The sequence below is a fragment of the Vespa mandarinia genome, chromosome 12, assembly GCF_050613455.1.
Source record: "Vespa mandarinia isolate Hongniang chromosome 12, ASM5061345v1, whole genome shotgun sequence".
NCBI lineage: Eukaryota > Metazoa > Arthropoda > Insecta > Hymenoptera > Vespidae > Vespa > Vespa mandarinia.
This window is the reverse complement of record NC_140821.1, coordinates 1,773,639-1,798,526: the sequence shown is the minus strand read 5'-3', so window position 1 is coordinate 1,798,526 and position 24,888 is coordinate 1,773,639. Positions and strand designations below refer to the sequence as shown.

General features: G+C 31.3%; 3 protein-coding genes and 1 long non-coding RNA gene across 10 annotated transcripts in view; 2 read left to right on the top strand and 2 right to left on the bottom strand.

Annotated features, from left to right (window-relative positions):
- Positions 1 to 82: 82 nt before the first annotated feature.
- On the bottom strand, positions 83 to 1,856 carry LOC118450721 (uncharacterized). Of its 3 annotated transcripts, XM_085660485.1 has the most exons (4): positions 1,553 to 1,856; positions 1,181 to 1,439; positions 309 to 1,106; positions 83 to 217 (listed from the first exon to the last, which is right to left on the bottom strand). In XM_085660485.1, the coding sequence occupies exons 1-3, from the start codon at positions 1,709 to 1,711 to the stop codon at positions 313 to 315; spliced, it is 1,212 nt and encodes a 403-aa protein (XP_085516611.1). In that variant the 5' UTR covers positions 1,712 to 1,856; the 3' UTR covers positions 83 to 217; positions 309 to 312. The 3 variants fall into 3 exon arrangements, with proteins under 3 accessions (XP_085516611.1, XP_035742442.2, XP_035742443.2); XM_035886549.2 differs by lacking the exon at positions 83 to 217 and having other exon boundaries at positions 304 to 1,106; XM_035886550.2 differs by lacking the exon at positions 83 to 217 and having other exon boundaries at positions 304 to 1,106; positions 1,181 to 1,450; positions 1,553 to 1,689.
- LOC146872634 (uncharacterized) lies at positions 1,854 to 5,747 on the top strand. The gene is made up of 4 exons (XR_014982786.1): positions 1,854 to 2,008; positions 2,186 to 2,320; positions 4,828 to 5,359; positions 5,448 to 5,747. It is a non-coding gene; the product is annotated as an uncharacterized LOC146872634 (long non-coding RNA).
- LOC118450715 (sterol regulatory element-binding protein 1-like) lies at positions 2,021 to 6,426 on the bottom strand. The gene is made up of 7 exons (XM_035886526.2): positions 6,199 to 6,426; positions 5,322 to 5,852; positions 4,612 to 5,238; positions 3,568 to 4,500; positions 3,193 to 3,497; positions 2,604 to 2,759; positions 2,021 to 2,528 (listed from the first exon to the last, which is right to left on the bottom strand). The coding sequence occupies exons 1-7, from the start codon at positions 6,293 to 6,295 to the stop codon at positions 2,175 to 2,177; spliced, it is 3,003 nt and encodes a 1,000-aa protein (XP_035742419.1). The 5' UTR covers positions 6,296 to 6,426; the 3' UTR covers positions 2,021 to 2,174.
- A 495-nt stretch (positions 6,427 to 6,921) lies between these two features.
- Ipk1 (Inositol phosphate kinase 1) overlaps positions 6,922 to 24,888 on the top strand; it is a 142,499-nt gene continuing 124,532 nt past the window's right edge. For 2 of the 5 annotated variants that reach the window (XM_035886571.2, XM_085660516.1), the window contains exon 1: positions 6,922 to 7,727. The gene's annotated coding sequence lies outside the window, so the exon portion shown is untranslated. Of the gene's footprint in view, positions 7,728 to 11,146; positions 11,658 to 24,888 lie in introns of all 5 variants that reach the window. The other 3 variants (XM_085660515.1, XM_035886567.2, XM_035886568.2) reach the window with 2 other exon arrangements.

Here is a 24,888-nt window from a genome sequence, read left to right as displayed (position 1 = left end):
AGAAATTGAATCCTCTTTTCCAATACAAACTTCAATCTATTTTTCTTAATTACCAGCAAGAATATTATATAATTTTAAGGTTTATTGACTAGATTTTATTGGCTATATACGTATTGAAAAAAAAAAAATATTTATAGCCATTTTGTTATTCTAAGCTGGTCGGCTAGTTCAGTGCAGTATTTTATATTTAACAATATAACTTAATTATGTTTGTAATCTATATATAAAATAATCTTTCTTGAATGGAAAGATCAATCTCAACAGTAGATTTTATTATTTATTAAATTATGTGTTACTTATAATTATACCTTGTCACTGATTTATATTTGCTTTGACAAATTCTTCTGCCACGGATTTTAATTTTTCTGATAATTCTTTCATTTTTGCCTCACGTTTTAATAATTTTTTATGCTTTTTATCAACATCATCTACAAGATCATTAACGATTTCCATTTTTTTTTCATCTGTATTAGCATTTTTATTAGTATCTTTATCTGTCTCTACATCATCCGTAATATTAGAAGTATTTTTTACAATATTGACTAGATTATTCATTTCAGTATTCGTGATAGAATCTTCAGGAATGTTATCCAATGTTAAGAGTGTTGATTCTGTATTATGATCGTCATTATTTTGTATGGATTTATCTTCTACAATTGTTGATTTCTTTTTCTGTTTTTTTGTTGATTTACTTCTAACAATACGTTCTTTCTTTTTTCTAATTACTTTAACAGATTTGCATTTTTTAATATTTGTATCAATAGAGAAATTACTAGCTTTTGAAGTAGATGGTTCAGGATTGATGTGTTCTAATATATTAACATTATCTTTCATAATTTCTTCGTTATTTCCTTTTTCTTGTAAAACTGTTTCATTTGTAGAAGACTTGACTGGATCCACAACTAAATTGGTATTATTATTTTCCAAATTTTTCTCGTTTTTATGTTCTTCTTTATATTTATACATAGCAAATGGATTATCTTCATCAGATTCTGAATCTAATGCAATACCTTGGGACTTCTTTTCCTCTCGAATTTTTTGTTTTTCCAAATAGGCACATAAAGCATCTATTCTGTTATCTCTTATATCCTTCCAAAAGGAAAGTGCTATGAAATATGATCAAAATTAAATATTAAAATGAATTCTTTGTATATACAATCATAAATTTAATTGAAAATACCTTGTGATTGATACATAGGTGGTACACCAGCCTGTTTAATTGTATCTTTATTTGGAATACATTTACTATGTTCAGAATCTCCAAGAACTTCAGTCCTCTGTTTGACAAATACCCTTTGCATTTTTAATACCTTCCTAGTCTTTCCAAAATATTTTAATGTTGGAGTTTGATCGAATATGGGATCATCGACAATGGGCTTGTCATCTTTTTCAAAAAACATAAAAGTTCCTACAACGTCTTCGTAGGTACCTTCATAAAACTAAATAGGTACTATCATTTAATTAATTTAAATTAATGATAATCTTGTAAATATATAAATTCAATGAAAATATTGGAGGAATGATATATTATAAAAAAAAAAAAAAAACTTACCCTTCCATCAATTTGCATTATAGGATGATCCGTATCTATTCCAACCATATCTAATTGAAGTTGTCCATTTGTAAATATGTTATTATTAACAAATCCTTCAAATTCAACATATACAAGAATCTCCTCCTCGTCTTCAAATAATTCAGTATCAGAATCCATGTTTAAATAAATTTTAACGTCTATCTAACTTTAGTTATTTAGATTTTTAATAAATGCAATAAAGTGCAACAATAATAATACACAGTTTTATGCACTTGCAGTGAAACAGCAGCGCCACCTGACCCAGTCGTGAGAACTAAGCGAGTTGACGAGCATGCGCAAACAAAAGTATGTATCATGGATCGATTATCGTACGTAAACAAACACGCATCTATCGAATTAATCAATCATGGAGGACGGTGTATACAACGTACTTGGAACAGTGCTAAGAAAACCTCGAATTTGAGAAGTACGAAGGTATATCCCTGATTAATTATAATAAAAAATTTTTATTTATGTATATATATATATATATATGTCTATATTTAAAAACAAAAAAAAAACAATTATGTACAACACACTTAAATTATTTTGACTTTTATAATTCTAAAAGCTCATAAATTATACTCAATATATTTACAAATTAATTAACAGAAATAGCTGGGCCAAGTTGATGCATTAATTTGTAACATTCCTGAAGTCGTTTTCTATCGCCAATTCTTTCAAGAGTTTTGGCAGCTTCTGCAAGCATACCAGCACGTTCACCAGGTGAAGATAATAATAAAGCTGGTAAGTGTCGACATGCTAAACATAATGCAAATGCGTGTTCTCTTTCACCATTATTCTGTTCTTGGGATCTATCTTTACCGCAAATAATAGAAGAACGTGAATTTCTATGATGTAAACTACGATCCAGTAAAATCTGAGTTTTTACTGGTGCTGCTCCTGCCATAATACGTGCTGTAGCTTCGTATAAGAATACTCTTGGTAATATGCACTGAAAATGATTAGATTAAAAACATGTACCATAATGAAACATTTTTTTTTATTATCTGTTTTAATGGCTACTCACTGACATATGTTGACACAACTGTCTTAAACAAGCTAAATCTCTTTGGAAACTGGCAAGAGATACATTACTAACTGTTTTTTCTAATCCACTATCAAATTCTTGCCATAAAACAGTACGTATCTCTAATAACCAATCACAAAGCCATAATTGTGTAAGCTGTAAGAATATAGAGTATATATATATACATATCATTATTATAATATAATATTATAATATAATATAAATTCAATATAATTACAAATAAAGTATTGAATGCTTATATACATGTATATGATTATTGCATGGTGCTGTGACCTGCCACAGGAGTTGCACTGTAGAAGTATTGCATAGTTGTATTTCATGCAATGCAACTACAATGCACACTCGTAACAGGTAAGCATGCTTCAAAAAAAGAAAAAAAAAGAAAAATAAAAAAGAAAAAAAAATAAAAGAAAAGAAACAAAGTGAAGAAAGAAAATAGTGTTCACAGATGGAAAATAAAATTAAAATGTCACAGATACTCTTTCATTACAATTACTCTCATTAAATGTGAATAGAATTATTTTGTTTATCTAAAAGCATCTATCCATATGGTATAGATAAAGCTTACCATAACATTTTGAGACGATTGTTGTTTACAATGATAATAGACTATGGATTGCTCCAAGAATATTCCTCCTTGATCCATCAGACGCATTGATACTATTTTAGAAGAATGTTTAGCTGCTTGCAAAACATTAAGAACAGCATATGGCAATGGACTGCGATTACTGTTATTACAAAGTTGAAAATTTCTTTCATAAGGAAATTTCGTTTCTACAATATTCCAAACGGTTTCATCTTCATCGCCTAATCTCCATGCTGCAGCAGCACAAATAACTGCTCCCCACCAAAGGCCAACCTCATCTTCGCAACCTACGATAAATATTTATTATATATAAAATGTTATAATTCATGTGAGATTAATTAATTAAAATTTTTATACCTGCTACACTGATTTTATCCGTACTTGGAAAACAAGCTTCTACTTCCGCAGAAGCTATTATATTTCGTGCCAATTCTAATATGGTAGAAGCATGAGAATCTCCAGCAATGCCAGTCAATAGACGTAAACATTGTGTAATCAAATGTTCTCTATAGGCACGTGCTGCGAATGATAAAGGATCGGCTTTACTATTTTGCGATGTAAATTCGCTATCCGATTGTTCTCCGTATTGCCATTTTTGTGTAGCTACAAATCTTGCACCTTCGTCATTCATGATCCATTTTAATTTTGGTGGTACGGCACACGAAGACAATAACATTCGTGCTTTGCCCAAATAATATTTATGTATAAATGGAAATAAATACTTTTTAAAACATAATGCCGAATTAACATATATCTCTGCCAAGAGTGCCTTTGGAATATTTTCATCTGCAGCTTCTGCATAATTCATAGCAGAAAGAGCAAGATAAAGTGTACTATTTTTGGATTTTTCTGATAAATGTAAACATAACATATGTTGATAAACAATGGCTATCTCCATAGCAGACAATTTTGCTTGTTGCCTTTCCGTCTTTGCAATAAAATATTTATTTAAATGAAGAATCCATTTTCCAAGCCACAGTTTATAAAGTATTTGTCGTATCACTTGCCACGTAGTGGCAAGAAAAACTTCGGTACGTGATAATGGAAACGAACGATTAAAATATTTTAAACATTGATGTAAATCTCTGTACGCTTGACTGTATTCTTGTTTTGATATATTAAATTCTGCCTGACGTCTCCAACGTCGAAGTTCCAAGAATATTTTACTATCAGTCGGGAGAATAGGATCGTCGTACATTAATAATCTGCATAATCCACCAATCAAAAGGATCATATTTGTAAACCATATAAAAATATTACTCCATATTCTGCTATCTATTTCAGACGATTCTAAATTTGAAAAAAAAAAAAAAAAAGAAAAAAAGAAACAAGATTTATAAGAAAACAATTTAAATTCTCTATATAATATTTTGATACGTAATTTATCAATATTATATTTACCATGAAAATCAAGAATAGTTCGTCCGTCCAATTTCGTATTCAAATACTTGTAATTAAACTTTTCAACATTGTTCATAACAGCGCCTAATGGATTAAATATCAAAAACATAAACATAATACCACATAATGTCAATCGAGTGTGATCTCTCATTCCTCCAGTCTCTTGTTTCGATGTTGTATGAAGATTTTGTAATACATCTGGTTCTTCCTTTACAGACGAAGGTGAGGCTGGAGATAATGGTGCTGGGGCTGGAGATAAAGAAGGTTCACTGGAGTCTGAACGTGGTGGTGTTAATTCACCACATGCCAATAAATCACGTATGTTTGGTCTTTGCGTTGCCAATTTTAATGACATATTTTCTGCTTTCAATTTGGCATTAGAATTTTGTAGAAATCTTATGTAATCAATAGTTTTTCTCAATATAGCTGATTTATTCAATTTGGCATCACATCCAGCAATAATATTTTTCAATTCAATAATCTTATCATTGATAGATGTTCTATAACGTCGTTCGATAGCATTATGAGCACTACGTTTTACTTCTCTGACTCTTGGTACACCTACGTGAGTGTTTGTATTTAAACGATTTATTTGAACTTTATCAGCATCCAAAACTACAGGAATTCCTAAAAAGAATATAATTGTTCAAAATATTTTTAATAACAATTTAAAAGGAAGAAGAAAGAAAGAAAAAAAGAAAACCACTTACCAGTAGTTAATACTGTTCCATTTGCAGTATTCACTAATGTATGTATTTGATGTGATACAGGATTAGATGTAATAGTTTGTGATCCATTGGAATAAACGACTGATTCTGTCTTTAATAATTTTGCAGGTAAAAATAATTGTCTCTGTTGTGTGACAGGTGCCAATGTAACAACCGGAGATTGAACATTGATATTCATATTTTGTGGTATAGTATATTGTGAACTGAATACCGTAGGAGGAGGTACTACAGATATTTTACGAGCTCTAGGTTGTACAGGTGGTACATCTTGAACAGGTGGAGTTTGTTGCTTGTTAACTATTGTTTCAGGTGATGACAAAACATTTCCAGTATTTATAGGTTCCAATATATTGGTATCTTTGAAATCCTTAAACTCATCGCTACTACTTAGATTTAAAAAGTCAAATATGTCTCCATCTATTTGCATAGGTTCTTCTAATTCAGAAAGTAATGTTTCATCGGTGAAGAGAGATTCATGTTTTAATAATTCCTTTTCACAATTTGTAAGAATATCTGTAATTTGAATAAGGTCATATTAAATTTCATATGCAATTATCATATGTATATATGAAAAGAAAAAAAAAAAAAAACAAAGGAGAAAGAAAAAAGAAAAAAAAATCATTAAGACATAATAATACAATGAAAATTTGTTATAATACTTGTTGGGATTGTTTTATGACAAATGCATAAAACTCCTTTGAAATTAATTCTTCTCATATATAAGGTAACAATTCAAATGAAATATTGAAATAAGAGAAAAAAAGAAAAGAAAGAAAACCGTACATTTATGATGACATTAATTTAAAAATAATAATTAAATAGATATAAGAAAATCTAAACTGCAATAAACAAAACTCACCGTCTATACCAGCAACTTCGTTTAAATTAAAATTATCATTTCCTTGAAAAGAAAAATCAGTTTCCTGAGTGGACGGCCATCCCCCTGGATCAGTCATTTTATTAAATATAATTTCATTTATTAAACACTCAAATAAAACAACAATCTTTAATATTCAAGTCAGCAGTACGTCAAATGCAATAAACGAAAAAAGGACAATAATCATACGACATATAAGTCGACCAATCAGAGGTCTAGTAAAGATCAGACGATGTTGCGTCATCATTGTTCGTATTAATCATCATGAATAATATCTAAGATAAGAAACTCGATATTAAAAAACTATCAAGATGCATTGATACGCATCAATTTTATACAAAATTTAATTTAACCAATTACAAATGAGAAAGAAATATAGAATTGTTCATTGGTCGAATTATTGAATATTGTAGGAACTGCAATCCAATCGTGTACGAATCTTCAATTATATGATTCAGTCAAATTTCATACTTATTATAAATCATTATGGGTTTTCGAAGATATTTAAATAATATCTTTTACACTTTTTTTTTATTTTCTCTTTCAAAATTCCCAAATTATCAGAAATATATTTTAATATAGAAAATATCAAAATTTTCTTTATAGTATTTCTATGTTTTATACAGTCTATGCTTCTTTTCCTTGAACGTTGATGACGAGATATATCGAAGTGATTTTCATAAGTAAATATTTATATATTTTATCAATGAATTTTATTAATGTGTTAGAGAGTAATATTATGAAATCGGATCTTCGATTGGTGAAAAAACAAAGAGAAGCTGATTTAAATCTTGCAAGTAAGGAATGAACGAACGGATCTCTCCTTACGATTATTTCGTTTAGTAAATATCTGTATCGCGTTAACGACAATTAATTTCTCTTTTTCTTTCTTTCTGTTATTTTTTTTTTTTTTATTTTTTTACTTTTTTAAAAAACACGACTGTATTTCAAACATCAAATGATAAATTTTTTGATTGTAACAATTGTAAGAAACGTATAGTATACGTATCTGTATTATACACGTACACATATGTAACATACACGCACACACATGTATATATATATATACGTACACATAGAGGAAGAAACATAACCCAAAAGTAATATTTTCCCGCGCGAAGAATAAAATTCGCGCCAAAGTGTTATCGCAGATTAACCAATCAGAGATCGGTTAAGAGTTTGTGACGTAGCGTTTAAAGCGCTATACGTCGAGTTGTGTCGGCCGCCGCCATGCCATGCGGTCATCGTGGAACTGACGTGACTATCTTTTACGTGCAATATCATAGAGTAAATCGTTAAGAAAATAAAATATTTTTCTTGATTTGTATTCTTCGTTTGTGTAAATGTGAGAATAATGTATCGTAATCGTTAACGTGAGTTCGTCGTTAAAGGACAAGTGACGTGTTCTTGTGAAATAGAAGGCGTAGGACCCGCTCCCTGTCGGTTAGAAATTGGCCAACGGCGGTAGAGATTTGAATGCATCGTTTAGTGAAACGAAGAAATCATTAAAGGTAAAATTTTCTTTCTATCTTCCATTTTATTTTTTACTTTGGTTAATTATATTTTTAATAATAAATATTATATGTCGTTTGACCAATGAGATGAAGGAATAATCTTTATATATGTATATGTATATATATATATATTTGTAAAACTTGGCTCTATGTGTTTTCGAATATGTCGATAGGTGGCTCTAGCGTAGCTCCCTTTGACGTTATCGTTCGTTGAGTGCTGCACTCTGGTAGTAGTTTTTTCAAAGTGACCTATGGTTACAAGCCGGTGCGGCCATATTTCTTATATTACTGATATATATATATATTTATGTATATATTACGATTCTCGTGGGAATAATGTTTGACGTCTATCTTTTTTCTTTTCTTTTTCTTTCCTTTTTTTTTTCTTTGTTTTTTCCTTCCACCATTTCTTCTCATTGATTTTTATTACGTTATTTTTGTTCTCGTGATTATAATATATATATATGTATATATATATAAATATATATATATATATGTACATATATATGTATATCATATATATATGGTTATGATTATCAAGAAATTTTTTTTTTATGTCGAGAGAACTCATTTTTCAAAGTGTTAAACTTTCTTATCGATTTATAGAGCATATTGTATCTGTGTATATATATATATATATATATATATATATACGTATGTGTAGTATACATAATATATATATATGTATACTGTTACGTCGTCGTTGCGGTCCGAGTTCAGTGCACTTAGAAACACTTGCGCCATACACACACAAACGCGCGCTCGCATATACATGTAAATATATGTATATGGATATATATATATATATATGTATATAATATATACATATATAGGTGCTCGTTTATCGTTTTAAAGCCACGAAGAAGACGACAAAGCAATGACGAGGACGACGGTGACGAGTGTAACATTTTTGTAGTTACATTGTAAAGCATGAGTCATGTTTAACGAAACGAAACGAAACGAAAGGAATTATTTTTATATTTTCGTTGTCAGATTAGTTTATTCATTTTCTAATCTAGAATCTAAGAATCTATTTGTAATGGGATAGTAACATTTGCAACAGAAAAAAATGTCTCATTATCGAACGTATACGTGTTTTTTCCTTTTTCAATTATAAATCTTACACGATCGTTCTAACGAAATTTAACCAAAAAAAAAAAAAAAAAAAAAAAAAAAGGATAGAGAAGAAAAAAGAATTGACCAGAAGAAAAAGAAAAGTGGGACTCTATGATTCATTCTTAAAACGATGTTGCAACAAGTCGAACACGTCGTTCGCATAAAATTTGTTATTTTGTTTCGTAAATTCAATGGATATACATACATACATATATCTCAACGAAAGCATTCGTATCCTTTCGTATTTGGCGCGTTTTCTTCCGATTGGTCTGTTAAAATAATTTACAATGTTTTTTTTTTTTTTTCTTTTTTTTTTTTCAAATAAAAAAAAGCAAATTTCTTCCTGAACATAAGATACATGCATATATACATGTACACACACACACACACACACACACATATTTTTTTCAGGATGTTATAACTTTCATCGATCTTAAACATTGTAACTTTTTTACGAATATTTTTACGTTTCTATTTATTATTGTTTTAAGCATAGTTAATCCTTTCTCTCTCTCTCTCTCTCTCTCTTTCTCTTTTTTTTTTCTCTTTCTATTTTTCCATGCTAACCAAAACTCGAAAGCTCACTCACCGACACCTGTCCTGCTACCTCGAAAAGGAAGAAGGAAGGCGAACCAACAGGTTTTATATACTGGGTATAACCCATTGGTTACGAGCCAATATACTTGTTCGAAAACGTGAATGATTTCAGAACGAAAATTTCATTTTATTTTTATATATAAAATTTTTTTCTATATATACTTATACGTACGTACGTATATATATATATGTATATATAATTTCGTATATACGTTTTATGAAATTTTTAAATTTTTACAAACCAAATCGTATGAAGGTAGAAATACTAACAATGCAATAAGTGAATACGTAATAATTCGCGATTGATTTATTTTTATTGGGCTTTTTCGAAGAAATTGCGCCTAATTCAAATATATCCCGGATAAATTAATATAGAATGATGAAAATCAAGTTTAGAAGCGTGCTAAATAAAACCGGTTTATATATTTTTTCTACTCTTTATTATCTTTCTTTTTTTTTCTTTTCTTTTTTTTATTTTTTGTTCGCTTTTTTTCCGACCGTGCTCACTCTAAAACCGGTATTATTGTTGTCGTCGTTGTTGCATTGTCGTTGTTATTAATCGAATATCTATCACATAAATCGGGTTATATCGCGAGCGCGCGCTCGTGCGCTCGTGCAGAAATATGTGTCCGCGTAAAAAGGAAATTTATAGACTCCTTGGTTACTTAATGAGATGTATTTCGTAAAAGCTATTTTCATGAACGTAGAAAAAAGAAAGAATTAACGTGTGTGCGTGTGCGTGCGCTCGTGTAATTTGAACTAATTCGATCGAAATTGATCGAAATTGATTGATTACGTGCGTCTGGGGAAAAGGAAAGGAAAAAAAGTTTACCCCGGACTCACATTTTTATCATACGATATATATATATATATATATTTAATTTTTTAATGATTTTTTATTTACATGATCGTTAAACGAATTTTTGCGATAAGAATGTGTGTGTATGTATACACGACACACATATATATATACATATATTATATGTATGTATATATATGTACATACACACACAAACACGCACACATACATATATATATAAATAAATAAAAAAGATTAATAAAAAGAAAAGATTAGTTCGTTAGATAAGTAAAAATTTTTCGCGATGAGAATCACTGTATTCGTTCGCGAGCAACGCTTTAAAGGAGATATACTCATATCTCTCAGTGTCTACTTAAGAACTTTGTAAGGTTAGGGAGAGTTGAAACGCTGGAAAGACGTATTCGGCTTCTCTCTCTCTCTCTCTCTCTCTCTCATCGAACAGCAACAGCAGTAGCACCAGCAAGCAAGAAGAGAAGTGGCAACGACGCGGCCACTCTCTCACACACACACACACACACACCATCACATCGCGCCGCGTAATAATATATACGTGTTGAGTATTGGATGTATATATATATATATTTTTCGATGGCAACAAGAAAGAGAGAGAGAGAGAGAGAGAGAGAGAGAGAGAGTGAGGAGGCCACACCATTGTCAAATCGACGATTGCCTTCGAGGTCATCGCAAGATTGGCCTCCGTGTCGACTGTTTTTTCTTTTTTTCTTCTCTTTTTCTCTTTCTTTCTCTCTCTCTTTATATATATATGTATATATATATATAATATGTATATCTTCTTTCTTTCTTTCTTTATTTATTTATTTCGTGACTCTCTTAGTTGCAAAATTTACTCATATTTTTCTTTTCGCTTGTATTTTTTCTCCAGGGATGCTGAAAGAGTCGATCGATAAAAAGAGTGGGGGAAAAAGAGAGAGAGAGAGAGAGAGGAGAGAGAGAGAGAGAAAGAGAAAGAGAGAGATGTTTTCTAACCTCTTCACGTGAGGTCTACGTTGGCCTAATTTTTTTTAGTGCACCGGAAGAGAAGCGCGTTTCTATTTATAGGTTAGTTTCCTACGAAATTCTACCTAAATCTTTTCGATAATATCGTTTATATAGAAGAGAAAAATTTATGTCGAACTCAAGAGATGCCCGAATCACATTTTGTGTTTGTGTGTTTGTCCTGCGTGTGTGTTTGTGTTCGAACATTGTGTATGTGAAACATATGTATGAGAATGTACATATATATATATATATATACACGAACGATAGCCGCTTATACGGTCTTCCCCCAATGTCCAGTGAAATTCGAACGAAAGCAGCGCCATAACGACGCGCATGATTACACAAGCGGACTAAACACGCAAGTTGCCTGCATAAAAGAATTCATTTCTAACGAGGTAAGCTTAATGTCAATCTTATGTGAAAGTAATGTCGGATTATAAGGAGAATTTCTTTAAAATTTTTTTTCTTCTTTAATCGAATTTTGTAAAAAAGAAAAAGAAAAAAATGACAAACCAACAAAAAAAGAATAAATAGAGAGAGAGAGAGAGAGAGAGCGAGTAGAAAAAACATCCTACGCAATCGGAAAGAAATTTAGAAGATTTACTTTTAAGGTTATGTTTAACAATATCGTCAAAAGTTCAAAAAGGAAAAAAAAAAAGAAAAGAAAGTTATCTTTCAGAAACTTCATTTACAATCATATTGTGTGTACAGAATAGAGAGGTATAGTGGGGTGAGGAGGAGATGGGTCAAAAGTTCTTAAGTAGGTCGATAGTTCTTATTATATATACGACATTAAATATCAATTACTCTTTTTCGATATTTTTTAGGCTAATCATTTTTTTACTTTCTTTTTTTTTGTGAAATTGTATTTAAAAAAAAAAAAAAAAAAAAAAAAAAAAAAAGAATTTTCCTGGATTCCCTGGAAGATTGTATAATACGAAAAAAGTGTTTTTCGTAGAGAGAGAGAGAGAGAGAGAGAGAGAGAGAGAGAGAGAGAGAGAGAGAGAGAGAGAGAGAGAGAGACAGAGAGACTCGAGTAAAAAATTGTAATAGTATTATTTTTAATATTACTTCGAAACAAAACTTTTTGACTGGATCACAAGTATAGATACTCCGTAATAATACTAACAGCATAAATCGAATACATATCGCACATATGTATGTATACATATGTATTTCCATTTTGGGATCTTCCGTCGTCGTCGTTGTTGTCGTCGTCGTTTACGGATAAAGAGTAAGCAGTGGTTCTCACGCGACGTGTCTATATAGTACGTATGGAAGCGAGAGTCGATTTTTATAATTAACTAAATTAGTTCGTCGAATTAACAGATAGAAAATGATATAATCCTGTTAAGTTTCGACGATATCTATGGACAGGAGTACCTGCCGGAAAGGGAGAAGCTATTCATTGTTCTTTGACGACGACGAGATAGACGAGGATAATGACAATGACGATGACAATGACGATGATGATGATGATGATGATGGTAGTGGTAGTAGTGGTGGTGTTGATGGTAATAGGGTATCCTCTTTTTGCGAAACTTCCTGTCCATTGTACGAAGGAAGAGTTTATCGTACATTGAGAAAAGAAATATACTATAAGTACTCTTGTTTTGCTGGTGTACTATGTATACTATGCTGTGCTGTATTGGACTATTCTGTACTGTACTGTACTGTACTGTGCTGTGCTGTGCTGTGCTGTGCTGTTGCGCTTCTGATTTTGCCGACACAAGCAGAAGATATTTTCCTTTGATCCTTCCTTCCACTTCTCTTAGCCCTGCCCCCCCTCTCTCTCTCTCTCTTAACCCCACCACTCCACCCACTACTTTTGTTCCCTCGCTTGAGAGAACAAACTGATCCCCATTCGATGGCTCCTCTTATATGCCATCATGGCGGATCGATATCCTTCCGTATCGTCTTATTTATTATCATTATTACTATTATGATTATTATGATTATGATTATTATTATTATTATTATTTTGTCTCGTATGTAATTTATGTAATATAGGTAATATTATTTTTTTGTATTTTATTCTATTTGTTTTCTCTCTCTCTCTCTCACTTTTTCCTTTGTTCTTTTTATCTTTATTAAATTAGGATTTTGACTTTTGTCTTTATTGGTAGGTGAAAAATCATTAAATCATTAGATCATAATTTTCATCTTGATCGTAATTATCATATCTAAGAAAGTCATTGGATAAAATTTACGAAGTGAGTTAATTGTTATCGGACAATGATGAATGAAAATATAAAAAAATGTTCAAACGATTGGCGGAAAAGAGAAATTTCGTCGATACGATTTCACAATGAAATTCATTCAAAGTCGATGGAAAAAATTCGATATCCGTGTGATCGTATGAAAAATACATGAGTTAGCAAACGGGATTTTTTCATTTTTTTTTTTTTTTTTTTTTTTTTTTATAATGTCAGTTGAAAAAATGTTATCTTTCAGAAACTTCATTTACAATTATTATATGTACACAAAGGTACAGTCAAAGTTTCAAAGTGGGAGTATACACACACACACACACACACACATGTACACATCTTTTTTTATAAAGTGAACGAAAACTCTTCATATTTCACATTATTATCATTATTATCCTGTTATATTTTTTCAATTTTATTCTTTTTTCGGAAGAGAAACCCTGATCTTTGACTTCTTTCGTTTTCGTCTTCATCGTCATTAAACTTAAACCCAACGCAGCAAGTTTATTCTTACGCAGTTAAAATTCTAATCGCTTCTCAGGAAACTTTATGCCATCGTCCGTTGTGTAGTGTACATACATACGTGCGTATGTGCGTTAGATATCGAACATTTTACGAGCACGTTCTTGGAGTTCTTACATCCGGTTGTGTGGTAGAATCTGAGGGATCATCTAAAACTAACAACGTTATAATAATTATTTTTAGAGTCTTTTGTTTAAGATTTTAATACTCCTACATCTATTGCATATACACATACACACACACACACACACACTTTCATGTGAGTGATATGTGTATGGGCTCGTTTAACGTTCAACGGGCTATGAAAAAGAATTACAACGTCAAAACGTTTACGGAAGTTTACTCTCGTTGCTGTTGTCTACTACCATTACTACTAAATACTATTACTATTACTACTATTACTACTACTATTACTTTTAAAATTTTACTAAAATTTTTCTCTGAAACAGGAAGACATTTATAAAAGTTCGTCGCGTTACGTTAACTTTAGAAATGAACTTTCGTAGAAATCTGGCAGCGTTTAATAATCGTCAGTCCTCTGGCTCTGACCGTTGGTTGAATCATCCTAATCGTTCTCCGACGATCTTCACCCTTCCCCTTTATCCTCCTACCTCCCTCAAAAAAGAAAGAAAAAGAAAAGGAACAGGAACGAACGAAGAACGACTCGACTCGAGACTCCGTGAAATTAACGAGCTACTACTTCGGAGGAATTGCTTCTTCCGCCATCTTGATCCTCTTCTTCGGACCAATGATTCTTGATCCAAAATATACGTATATACATATTATACACACACACGCACATATATATATATATATATATATATATATACTCGAGGTTAAAAACAAAATTTTTTAGATCTAATAAATATTCAAATAATTTTTTTTTTGATATATCTATTAAAAGAGTGTATTAAAAAAGTTTTATTAGATTATTAGCGAAAGGATTATCGGATCAGATTATAATTTACTAATTGGAAAAAATTAGTAAAATATGTATTTAATTATTTACTAAATATCAGTGATAAGTTATTGTATTATTAGAATTATTACTATTGAATAAATTATTAATCAGAACAATTCTAGTAACATACATATGTATATATGTATCTAGTTACTGGATCTAGTAATTTTCGTAAAAAAAAGAAAAAAAAAATTTATTACAATGAAAATGATTAAAAATTACTACACTATTACTACTACATAACATATGTGAATATATTAATCGAAATAATAATAGTATTGAAGAAAACGAAGAAGAATAATTGTTGGTTGGAAATGAAGAAATTGGAGTACAAAAAAGAGAAGAGGGAGAGAGAAAGAAGGAGAAAGAAAAACAGAGATAGAACAATAAATAAAAATCCGCATTTATCGTAACGCCGACATTTTTCTTTTACTTTACAAAAAAGAGTTTCAAGAAAAAAAGAAATAAGAAGAGGAAGAAGTAGAAGAAGAAGAGAACGACAGAAAACCAACGACGAAATCGACGACATTGTTGGACTCTTTCGCTAACCATCCTTGTCGGTCTTCGTCGTAGTCATCGTCGTCGTCGTCGTCGTTGTCGTCGTTGATTTCGTCGTCTTTCTCCTCGTTTCTTTCTCTTCGTGGAAGAAGAAAATGCCGCCGTGGGTCTGTGGTTTCCGCTTGGCAACAGCGCAGCTGGCTTGTCCGTGTTGCTGCTTCGTTGGGTCGAAGCGAGTCGGCGGTTCCGTGGTGGAGAGGTTGAAGAGAAGGCACTGTGTTACTGATGGGAGTATGGTGATGCTGGTAGTGGTGGTAGTAATGTTGCTGGAGCTCTCGTATTAGTAGTAATAGTAGTAGTAGTAGTAGTAGTAGTAGTAGTAGTAGCAGTGTAGTAGGTAGTAGTAGTAGTAAGTAATACGTAGTAGATAGTAGTAGTAGTGGTGATATGGTGTGCTGGAAGAGGGCTCGGCACAGACGCCTAAGAAGGATGGGGACCCTTTGGGGCTTCGCCTCCTCCTCCATTGCCGGATATCGAGAAACGTTCCGAGACTCTCGTTTACCTCTCGTAGGAGAACCTAGAAGCATTAGAAGCAAACTTTCCCACACCGACTCATTCACTCACTCACTTGCTCGTTCGCTCGTTCGCCCACTACCCTAACCTTCCTTCGTGAGCTCTGGCTAATGTTCGATCGGTAAGAACTTCCGCGTTGCTTTGGTAAATTCGAAACTTTTCATTAATGAATACGATGTAGACGTAGACGACGAGGACGATGATGATGATGATGATGATGATGATGATGATTATTATTATTGTTATTATTATTATTATCGTTATCGTTATTGTTATTGTTATTATCAGGAGTAATAGATCGAGAAGAAGAAGAATAAAAAAAAAGGGAAATCATAGTTCCTTCGTCATATCTTCGTCGTCCCATCGGAATGGTTCCATCCCGCCCCCCTCCCTCCCCTTTTGTTTTTCTCGTACTTCTAACTCTTCCCCCCCCTCTTTCGTACCGGCATGGCGATCATTTCTCCTTCTTTCTCTCTCTCTCTTTTTCTCTCTTTCCTTTTTTTCTTTTTTTTTGTTCTCTTACCCCCTCCCTCTTCGAATTCGAATTCGGCAACGCCGCACCCATTCTCGAGTCGAGAAGTGGTACGTGCGTGCGCGCGCGTGTTATGTGTATATATATATGTATACGTATATGTGTACAAGGTATATGGTATAGATATTTGAAATTAAAGAAAAATCAACAGGATTCTGATACGATATATTTTGTTTCTATTTAACAACGTGAATGTTTAAAGAATGACCGTTGATCTATTTCTTTTTTGTCATTTTATATTTCGCAATTTAAATAAGTTAGTAAGTAAGTACTTGCGTGCGTTATTACGTACGTAAGTAAAGTAAACAAGTAGATATCGAAAGATTAACGAGGTTATATGTGGTTATTCTTGAGTGGGAGGCGCCATCCTTTTTTTTTTCTTTTCTTTTCTTTTTTTCCTTTTACGTTCTTCATTATCACGCAGATCATTCTAGATCTCGAACGAGTATTTATTTTGAATTAATCGATTGCTTCGAAATGATTTTCTATTTCTTTTCGTGTTTTTCTTTTATTTTATTTATATAAATGTGTGTATGTGTGTATATATAACGATTGTGTGTGTGTGTGTGTGTTAATATAACGATTCTAGCAGGTTATTGCGTCGTTGCGCAACGGGCCTTAACCCTTGAAGCAGTTTGTTGTTCTCTTTATCTATCTCTCTATCTCTCGCTCTCTTTCTGTCTTGTAATAAAAGAACGAAGCGTACGATGACTCTTAGTTCTCTTCTTATGTTTCGAGAATTCCCTCCAGCTGCGAACTTACCAACTCTTATGATGGCGTCTTTACTTCTTGACGCCTTCCTCCTTTTCATAAGACGCTAACGTCTTTTGTAATTATATCAATTCTAGGATATATCCTTGGGGCACCGGAAAGTAATGTCGTTTCTGCGCATTTCAATATTTGTTTATCATTTATCAGTTCATTGTTTACTTGAATATGTCGTGCCAATGACATTTTAAGGTTAAAGTGACGTGTTTACCTGTAAATAATTATAAATGTTAGAATTTTTTTTCTTTTTTTTTTTTTTCTTTTCTTTTTTTTTTTTTACAGTCTTAGATGAAACGGCCAATCAATTATCAGAAGAGATATATATCGGGTATTTTATGCTTTTTTTAGTTTAACAAAGATTTTAACGTAACAATTGCTATCAAAAATATTTTCGATGTTTATCCAAGCGCATTAGACGTTTGTAAATGTCAAAGATACTTTTCTAAGTTCAAATCTGGTAATTTTGATCTTTCCGATTCGTATCAATCAGGAAGACTTTAACAACTTTAAACAATGACATGTGTTAAGGGCGGAAGTGGAAGCAAATCTGTGTCAGACAATCGTGGAACTGTCAAACATTCTTAATCAATCTTGATCCGACCATCCAAGAACATGCAGATTGGTAAAGTAAGCAAAGTAAGTGTTTGGATCCCGCATAATCTGTCCGAAGAAAATAAAGCTAATCGATTCACTATATTCTATTTATTGCTTCAACAGTACAATACAGAAGCGTTTTTTGATCGCTTGATCATGGAAAATGAAAAATAGATCCTATATGATAATCCAAAATGCAAAAGGTATTGACTCTCTCCGAATGAATTTGCCACGAAGTATTGACTAAGTCCATTACATTCCAAACAATTAAATCCCAAAAAGGCGCTTTTGTGCGTTTGTTGGAGTATTCGCGGTATCGTTCATTTTGAAGTGCTGAAACCTGAACAAACTGTAAATGCAGACCTTTACTGTGAACAATTGGATCGAATAAATCAATCTTTAATTAAAAAGTGATTGTCAACAGAAAAGGTATTATTCTGTAACACAATAATGCAAGACCGCATTGCGCAAGACGAACTCTGGAAAAAAATTAATGAATTGAAGTGGGAGGTACTGCTCCGATCCAGCATACTAGCTCGACATTGCACAATCGGATTTTCATTTATTCCAATCGCTATAACACTTTTTACGTGACAAAATATTTGAAAATTTGGATGACATCCAAAATCCCTTCTCCGGGTATTTTGCTCAAAAATTTATTGATTTTTATCGATCTGGCATTGAATATTTGCATTATAGATTAAAAATAAAAACTTGTTGAAAGTTTATTTATTTGAATTTAATCTAAAAAAACGACATAATATATATATATAATGTATATAATAGTACTATAATAATAATATGTATATATATATTTATTCTTTATATTTAAATAATAATAATACAGAATAATAACTCTGCGTTATATAACATATCATTGATACGTATACTTATATTATTTAAATATTTATTGAATTGAGAAATAAAGAAAGATCAATAATTATTTATTTAGAAAGAAAATACTTGCAAATTTTGACATTATCGATGAATCGAATAGTTGATCAATCACAATTAATAATACATTTAAATGTCAAATATTAAAATTTGCAATATTAATAATAAATTAAGTCGAATATTTTGCGCACATAAAAATACACAAGAACAAACCAAACACACACACACATATATATATATATATACAAATGAACGGCGATCTTTCGATAAAAATTTTGCAACTTCCACATGACTTTCTTTTTACGTTCATACATAATACATACTTACGATATATAACTCTTTCATGCATATCCTGTTTATTTAAAAAAAAGAAAAAAAAAACGTGATAGAGAGAGAAAGAGAGAGAAAGACAGAGAGAGAGAGAGAGAGAGAGAGAGAGAGAGAGAGAGAGAGAGAGAGAGAGAGAGGGAGAGAGAGAGAGAGAGTAAAAAAAAAACAAAAAAAAATGAAAGAACGAACTTTGGCTTTGACTCCATGCGTACGCACGTATCATTCCCTTCTATCATTAATTTTGTTAACCGAGCAAGTTAACGTGCGAGATTTTCGTGGACGATGTAATCGACGCTGGTTAACGAGCCGATAGAAAGTTCAACGTTGGCCCATAGAAAGAACCGGTTTCGATCTCTTAGCGTGGGCGTGTGATCGCCTCGGTAAATGCCTGACCCTTCTATCTCTCTCTCTCTTTCTGTATCCTTTTCTATATCTTTCTCTCTCTCTCTCTCTCTCTCTCTCTCTCTCTCTCTCTCTCTCTCTCTCTCTCTTTCTCTTTCCTCTTTCCGTTTGCCTGCCTGTCTTATACATATATTAATTAATCAGGACATATTTTATATACCGGCAATCTTTCTGTAACACGGTTTCTCGATATAGAAAAATATGTAATATGTTGTCCCTTATAACACGATATCATGAGAAATAACCTGGTCTTTAATATAACGCATAAATAAATATTGTTAAATATATAAATTATTGCATATAATGTCCTATAACTTTATTATTTTATTATTATTCTATAATCATTGGGATAATTATGAAAGTGCGAATTTTGTATTTATAATTATTATTTAATTTAATATAGTATAAAAGTTACGTATTAATTTTTTTAATTATATTAAATATTATTTATTTATATTAAATACAATATGTTGAATAATGTATTTTATTAAATATAATACATTATATTTATATACACAAAGGACATATACCTTGATATATTAAATGTAGTAAATTCCATATACATGTTTTTTTTTTCTTTTTCTTTTTTCTTTTTCTTTTTTCTTTTCTTTTCTTTTCTTTTTTAATCCGCGTTATCACTAGTATCGTCTTATAAAAGTCTTCTATGTATTCTTAACTCATTCTAGAACCTTGTATAACAATTAATCATTTCATTTAAGTATGCCAGATATTTTAGATTGAACTCTCATGTTTCTATGGTTTTTAAGGACAACAGATACGCGTTTAACACGGTTTTCATGTTACATCAAGAAATTTGTATTACCCGCGTAGTTTCTCGTAACACGGTTTCGATGTATAACACTGTTACGAACGTAACATTTTTTTCACTCTTTTTTTTTTCTTTTTTTTTTTTTTTGTTACAGGCGTATTTCCCGTAACTTACTCGTTTATCCTATTTTCTTCGTCTTTTTTAATTCTGGTGTTTTTTATTTTTTTCTTTTTCTTTTTTCTTTTTTGCTTTAAACGTCAATCAATCTCACGTGGATCTCTCATTTTTATCTTGGAAGAAAACACAAGTGTATTTAAAAATGATTCATTATAAATATTTGACACACATATATATATATATATCTAACATCTGTCCGGTAAAATATGCGTGTATGTTGTTAATTCGACTATGTAAGTATACGTGCACATATAGATATTTGCCCACGCGCGCTCGCACACGTGCATATTCTTGTAATATATTTGCATCCTTTTTTCTTTCTTTCTTCCTTTTTTTTTTTATATTCTTTTTCTTTATTTCTTTTTATTTTCTTTTTTTTTTTTTCTTTTTTACGTTACCAATTCAAAAGTCGAAAACGATTGATATATCTATATTATGATTAATACTGTTTATTTTATATTATTTATTACCGAATAGAATGTACACGTGTATAACTATATCTACTTTTACATACATTACATATGTATATATATATATATGTGTATATATTTACTTTGGTATATAATTTACGTGTTCGTTTTTCTTGTATATCTCACAAAAGGGGGTAAATGAATTGTGCAACGCACGTACCGAGCTACCAGTTTATCTTACGTAGAGTTTCCTTTGGTATACATACATACATACATACATACATACATGCATATATATGTATACACACGTGTCGATAAAACACGTATTTATGTATGTATGCGTCTATGTATAAGTATGGAAACCGTTCGCAAATATTTTTACAATTCTCACGAAGAAGGACCAATTATCTCTCTCTCTTTCTCTCTCTCTCTCTCTCTCTTTCGTCATTTTATATTTGCTATTGACGTCATCGTCAAAATAACTTCATTACGTTTTTGTTATAAGTAGATGGTGATGATGATGCTGATGATGATGATGATGATGATGATGATGATGATGATGATGATGATGATGACAACGACGACGACGATGTCGTACTCGTGTCTTCAAAATTGTCTCGTTAATTTTGACGAAAATATTTTAGACGAAGAAAGGAAGGAAGAGTAGAGTAGAGTAGAGTAGAGTAGAGAAAGGCCCATAAAGCAAATAACAGTGTTATCGTATTATTATGGTCTCGCGTTTATGGGAGCTTGTAACATTATATTTAGACGTATTGTGTTACAACACAAATGTGATCGGCCAAGCGTATCCGTGTACTGCGTAAGATCGGGTTAGTTATCGATCATAGTATACCATTCGAATCTAATAATATCCACTTTCTAGTTAATCATTCTGTTGGCTACTGTCGACGCGTCGACATCGATTTGTACTTTTATATGTATCCTATGTCTCTACTTGTATGTGTGTGTGTGTGTTTAAGTTTTGTACTTGTGTGTGTATGTGTGCCTGTATGTATGTAACAATAGATATTTAATAAATAATAATAAAGTATGTTACAATTTCATCGATTGTTCATTATCTTTTTCATATATAAAAGATAGTATTTACACAAAAGAATAAAATAGTAATGTATAATCAAAATATAATAATAATAATAATAATAATAATAATAATAATAATAATAATAATAATAATAATAATAATCAATTTATTCGAGCAATCATATGTACATATAATTAGAAAATAATAATTATGTGATAATATAATAAAGGATATTAGTAAAAATGATGATAGTTAAACTATCGATAATATAATAATAGTATAGAAATCGTATCTTCTAAACAAAATGAAAAATACAAGTATAATTTAAATACGTGGTATAACAACAACAACAACAACAACAACAACAACAACAACAACAATAATAATAATAATAATAATAATAATAATAATAATAATAATAATAATAATTATTATTATTATTATTCCAAGTAATACGTTTGAACTCGCTCGAAAACGAAATTTTGACTCGTATTTATTCTCTAAAAAAAAAAAAAAAAAAAAAAAAAGAAAGTAAAAGAAAAAAGAACAGAAAAAAAGAGACAAGAAAAAGACAAGAAGAAAAGAGATAGATCGAGATCTATGGATCTTCTTCGCACGCTTATTCGCAAAGACGATTAATTCAAATGTCGTGTCCTGAAGTATTAAAAAGTCGATCGAACGTGACTCATTCGACTCTCTCTCTCTCTCTCTCTCTCTCTCTCTTCCTCCCTCTCTCTATTTCCTATTGAAGAAGTACTTCTAACGGCATTAAACAAATTTATTACCCAACGTACCAGAACTGGGATCGGCGGCAAACTTGATGGCCGTTAGCGTACCGTGAGAAAGGATTGTCGGATGTATCCGATAAAAGTGAGGAAAAAAGAATTTCAATTAGATTTACACTGTCCTGTTTTATGAAATTTCTCTTATCTCTCTTTCTCTCTCTCTCTCTCTCTCTCTCTCTCTCTCTCTCTCTCTCTTTCTCTATCTCTTTCTCTATCTCTTTCTCTATCTCTTTCTCTCTCTCTTTCTCTCCCTCTTTCTTATACAACATTCAAGACGTGGTCTTTGATAAATTGATAATGATAATATAATCCCTAATTTAATACGAGATATGCATATAAAATACAACTTTTAATTAGGATTTATACAATTTGTTATTATTATTATGATAATACACATGTATGAAATGAACATCTGCAAAGTGTATATTTTAAGTATATAATAATTGTTTGTATTTGCATTTGATAAAAAGTATGTTAGATTTATCTATCCTTTTTTTTGTTTCATTTGCCTTTTTCTTTTTCTTCTTTTTTTTTTTTTTTTTTTAAATCGTTATAACAAAATAATATTTATTATTAACATTACTATTATTATTATTATTATTTGCAGGTATGATTGAGCTATAAAAAAAAAAAAGAAAAAAAAAGAAAAATAAAGAATGAAAAGAAAAAGAAAGGAAAGAAATTAAGTAATAATGAGGCCCATTTAGTGTTTGTTACGGGCATCATCATATGACACGTGTGCCCGCTTAACTTGGCCGATCTTATTAGAAAGATCTGTTTCGTTGCAATCGCTTCGTGGCACCATTTTAAAGCCGAGAGATCATTAGGAGTGGCTATGTTGTTTATCTAAACGTTTATCTATCGGTCTGGGTACCCTCCGTCGCCCTCCCCCCTTCCTCCTCCTCCTCCTCCTTCTCCTCCCCTATACAAGACGGTTACTTTGAAAATATATGTATATTCTCTTCTATGTACATACATACATACATACATACATACATACATACATACATACATACATACATACATACATACATACATACATACATACATACATACAATATGTAGTCGCGATGACGTTCAAACCAATTTGTTGAACGTCGATGAAAATGGCGTCGTTCGTTCGCTCTACTTCTCCGCTTTTATCGACTTTCGAAGTTTTCAATCGATGCCAACTCTTCCTGCCGAATAGAATTCCTCTATCTCTCTCTCTCTCTCTCTCTTTCTCTCTCTGTCTATCTCTTTCTCTCCGCTTTTCACACGTGTGCGGATTTCATACGGCCAACCCGATAAATTCGAAACGATTTAAAGAAGTTTCTCGTTCCCTTGTGTTTTTTTCCTTTTTCTTTTTTCTTTTTTTATTTCCTTTCCTTTTCTTTTCTGTTCTTTCTTTTTTGTTTCTTTTTTCTTTTCTTTTTTTTTTTTTTGTTCTTTTCCTTTCCTTCCTTTTCCGATGTCCTCTCTCAGTCGGCCATCTTTTTCTTTTTACGTGTATATTTACTTACCCCATTATTTCTCTTACGTCGTACAGAATAAATCGCAGAAAAATCGAATCGCGAAGTATCCATTCGTTGATTTCGTTTGAACATCTTTTTTTTTTCTTTCTTTTTCTTCTTTTTTATATAACACAAATCCTCTCTTATCTCGATTATTATCAACGAATAGATAAGATCTTAAATGCGTACAATCAAAAAAGATATATACTTGTATGAGGATATAAGATTATTCGTGAAAATTGTAATTAAATAATTTTTGTTCGAACGTTCAAACGAACGAACGAACGAACTAAAGGAAAAAAAAAAGAAAAAAAAAAAGAAAAAGAAGAGAAAAAGATTTTTTTTTTTTTTTTTTTTTCAATAATGTCCTTCGGAACTCTTGCGATGCTATTGGTCCCTCAATTTTGTGATTATTTCGCTATATTTATATACAAACATACATGTATAACTAATTTTATCTATTATACCGCCGAATGAAATTCGCAACGTCGCGAAACTCGGCAACGTCGCGGCACCGTATAAAATGTCGACAAACGCGGATAAGTGGGACTCGGTTAATGGCGGTCGAGCCTCGTGGAAGTCCCGTTTCCATCACGTACAACGACCCTGCGTCGCGATCTTTAGGAATACGTATCCTTTTTCTTCTTCTTCTTGGCTAGACGATAA

Bases quoted from the DNA above. Each gene is read 5' to 3' on its own strand.
- LOC118450721 (XM_085660485.1), bottom strand. From the start codon at position 1,711: ATGGATTCTGATACTGAATTATTTGAAGACGAGGAGGAGATTCTTGTA. The intron at 1,440-1,552 runs GTAAGTTTTTTT...GTACCTATTTAG, and splicing joins TAATGCAAATTGATGGAAGG to TTTTATGAAGGTACCTACGA. The intron at 1,107-1,180 runs GTATTTTCAATT...CATATTTCATAG, and splicing joins ACCTATGTATCAATCACAAG to CACTTTCCTTTTGGAAGGAT.
- LOC118450715 (XM_035886526.2), bottom strand. From the start codon at position 6,295: ATGACTGATCCAGGGGGATGGCCGTCCACTCAGGAAACTGATTTTTCT. The intron at 5,239-5,321 runs GTAAGTGGTTTT...TATTCTTTTTAG, and splicing joins TGGAACAGTATTAACTACTG to GAATTCCTGTAGTTTTGGAT. The intron at 2,760-3,192 runs GTAAGCTTTATC...ATATTCTTACAG, and splicing joins AATCGTCTCAAAATGTTATG to CTTACACAATTATGGCTTTG.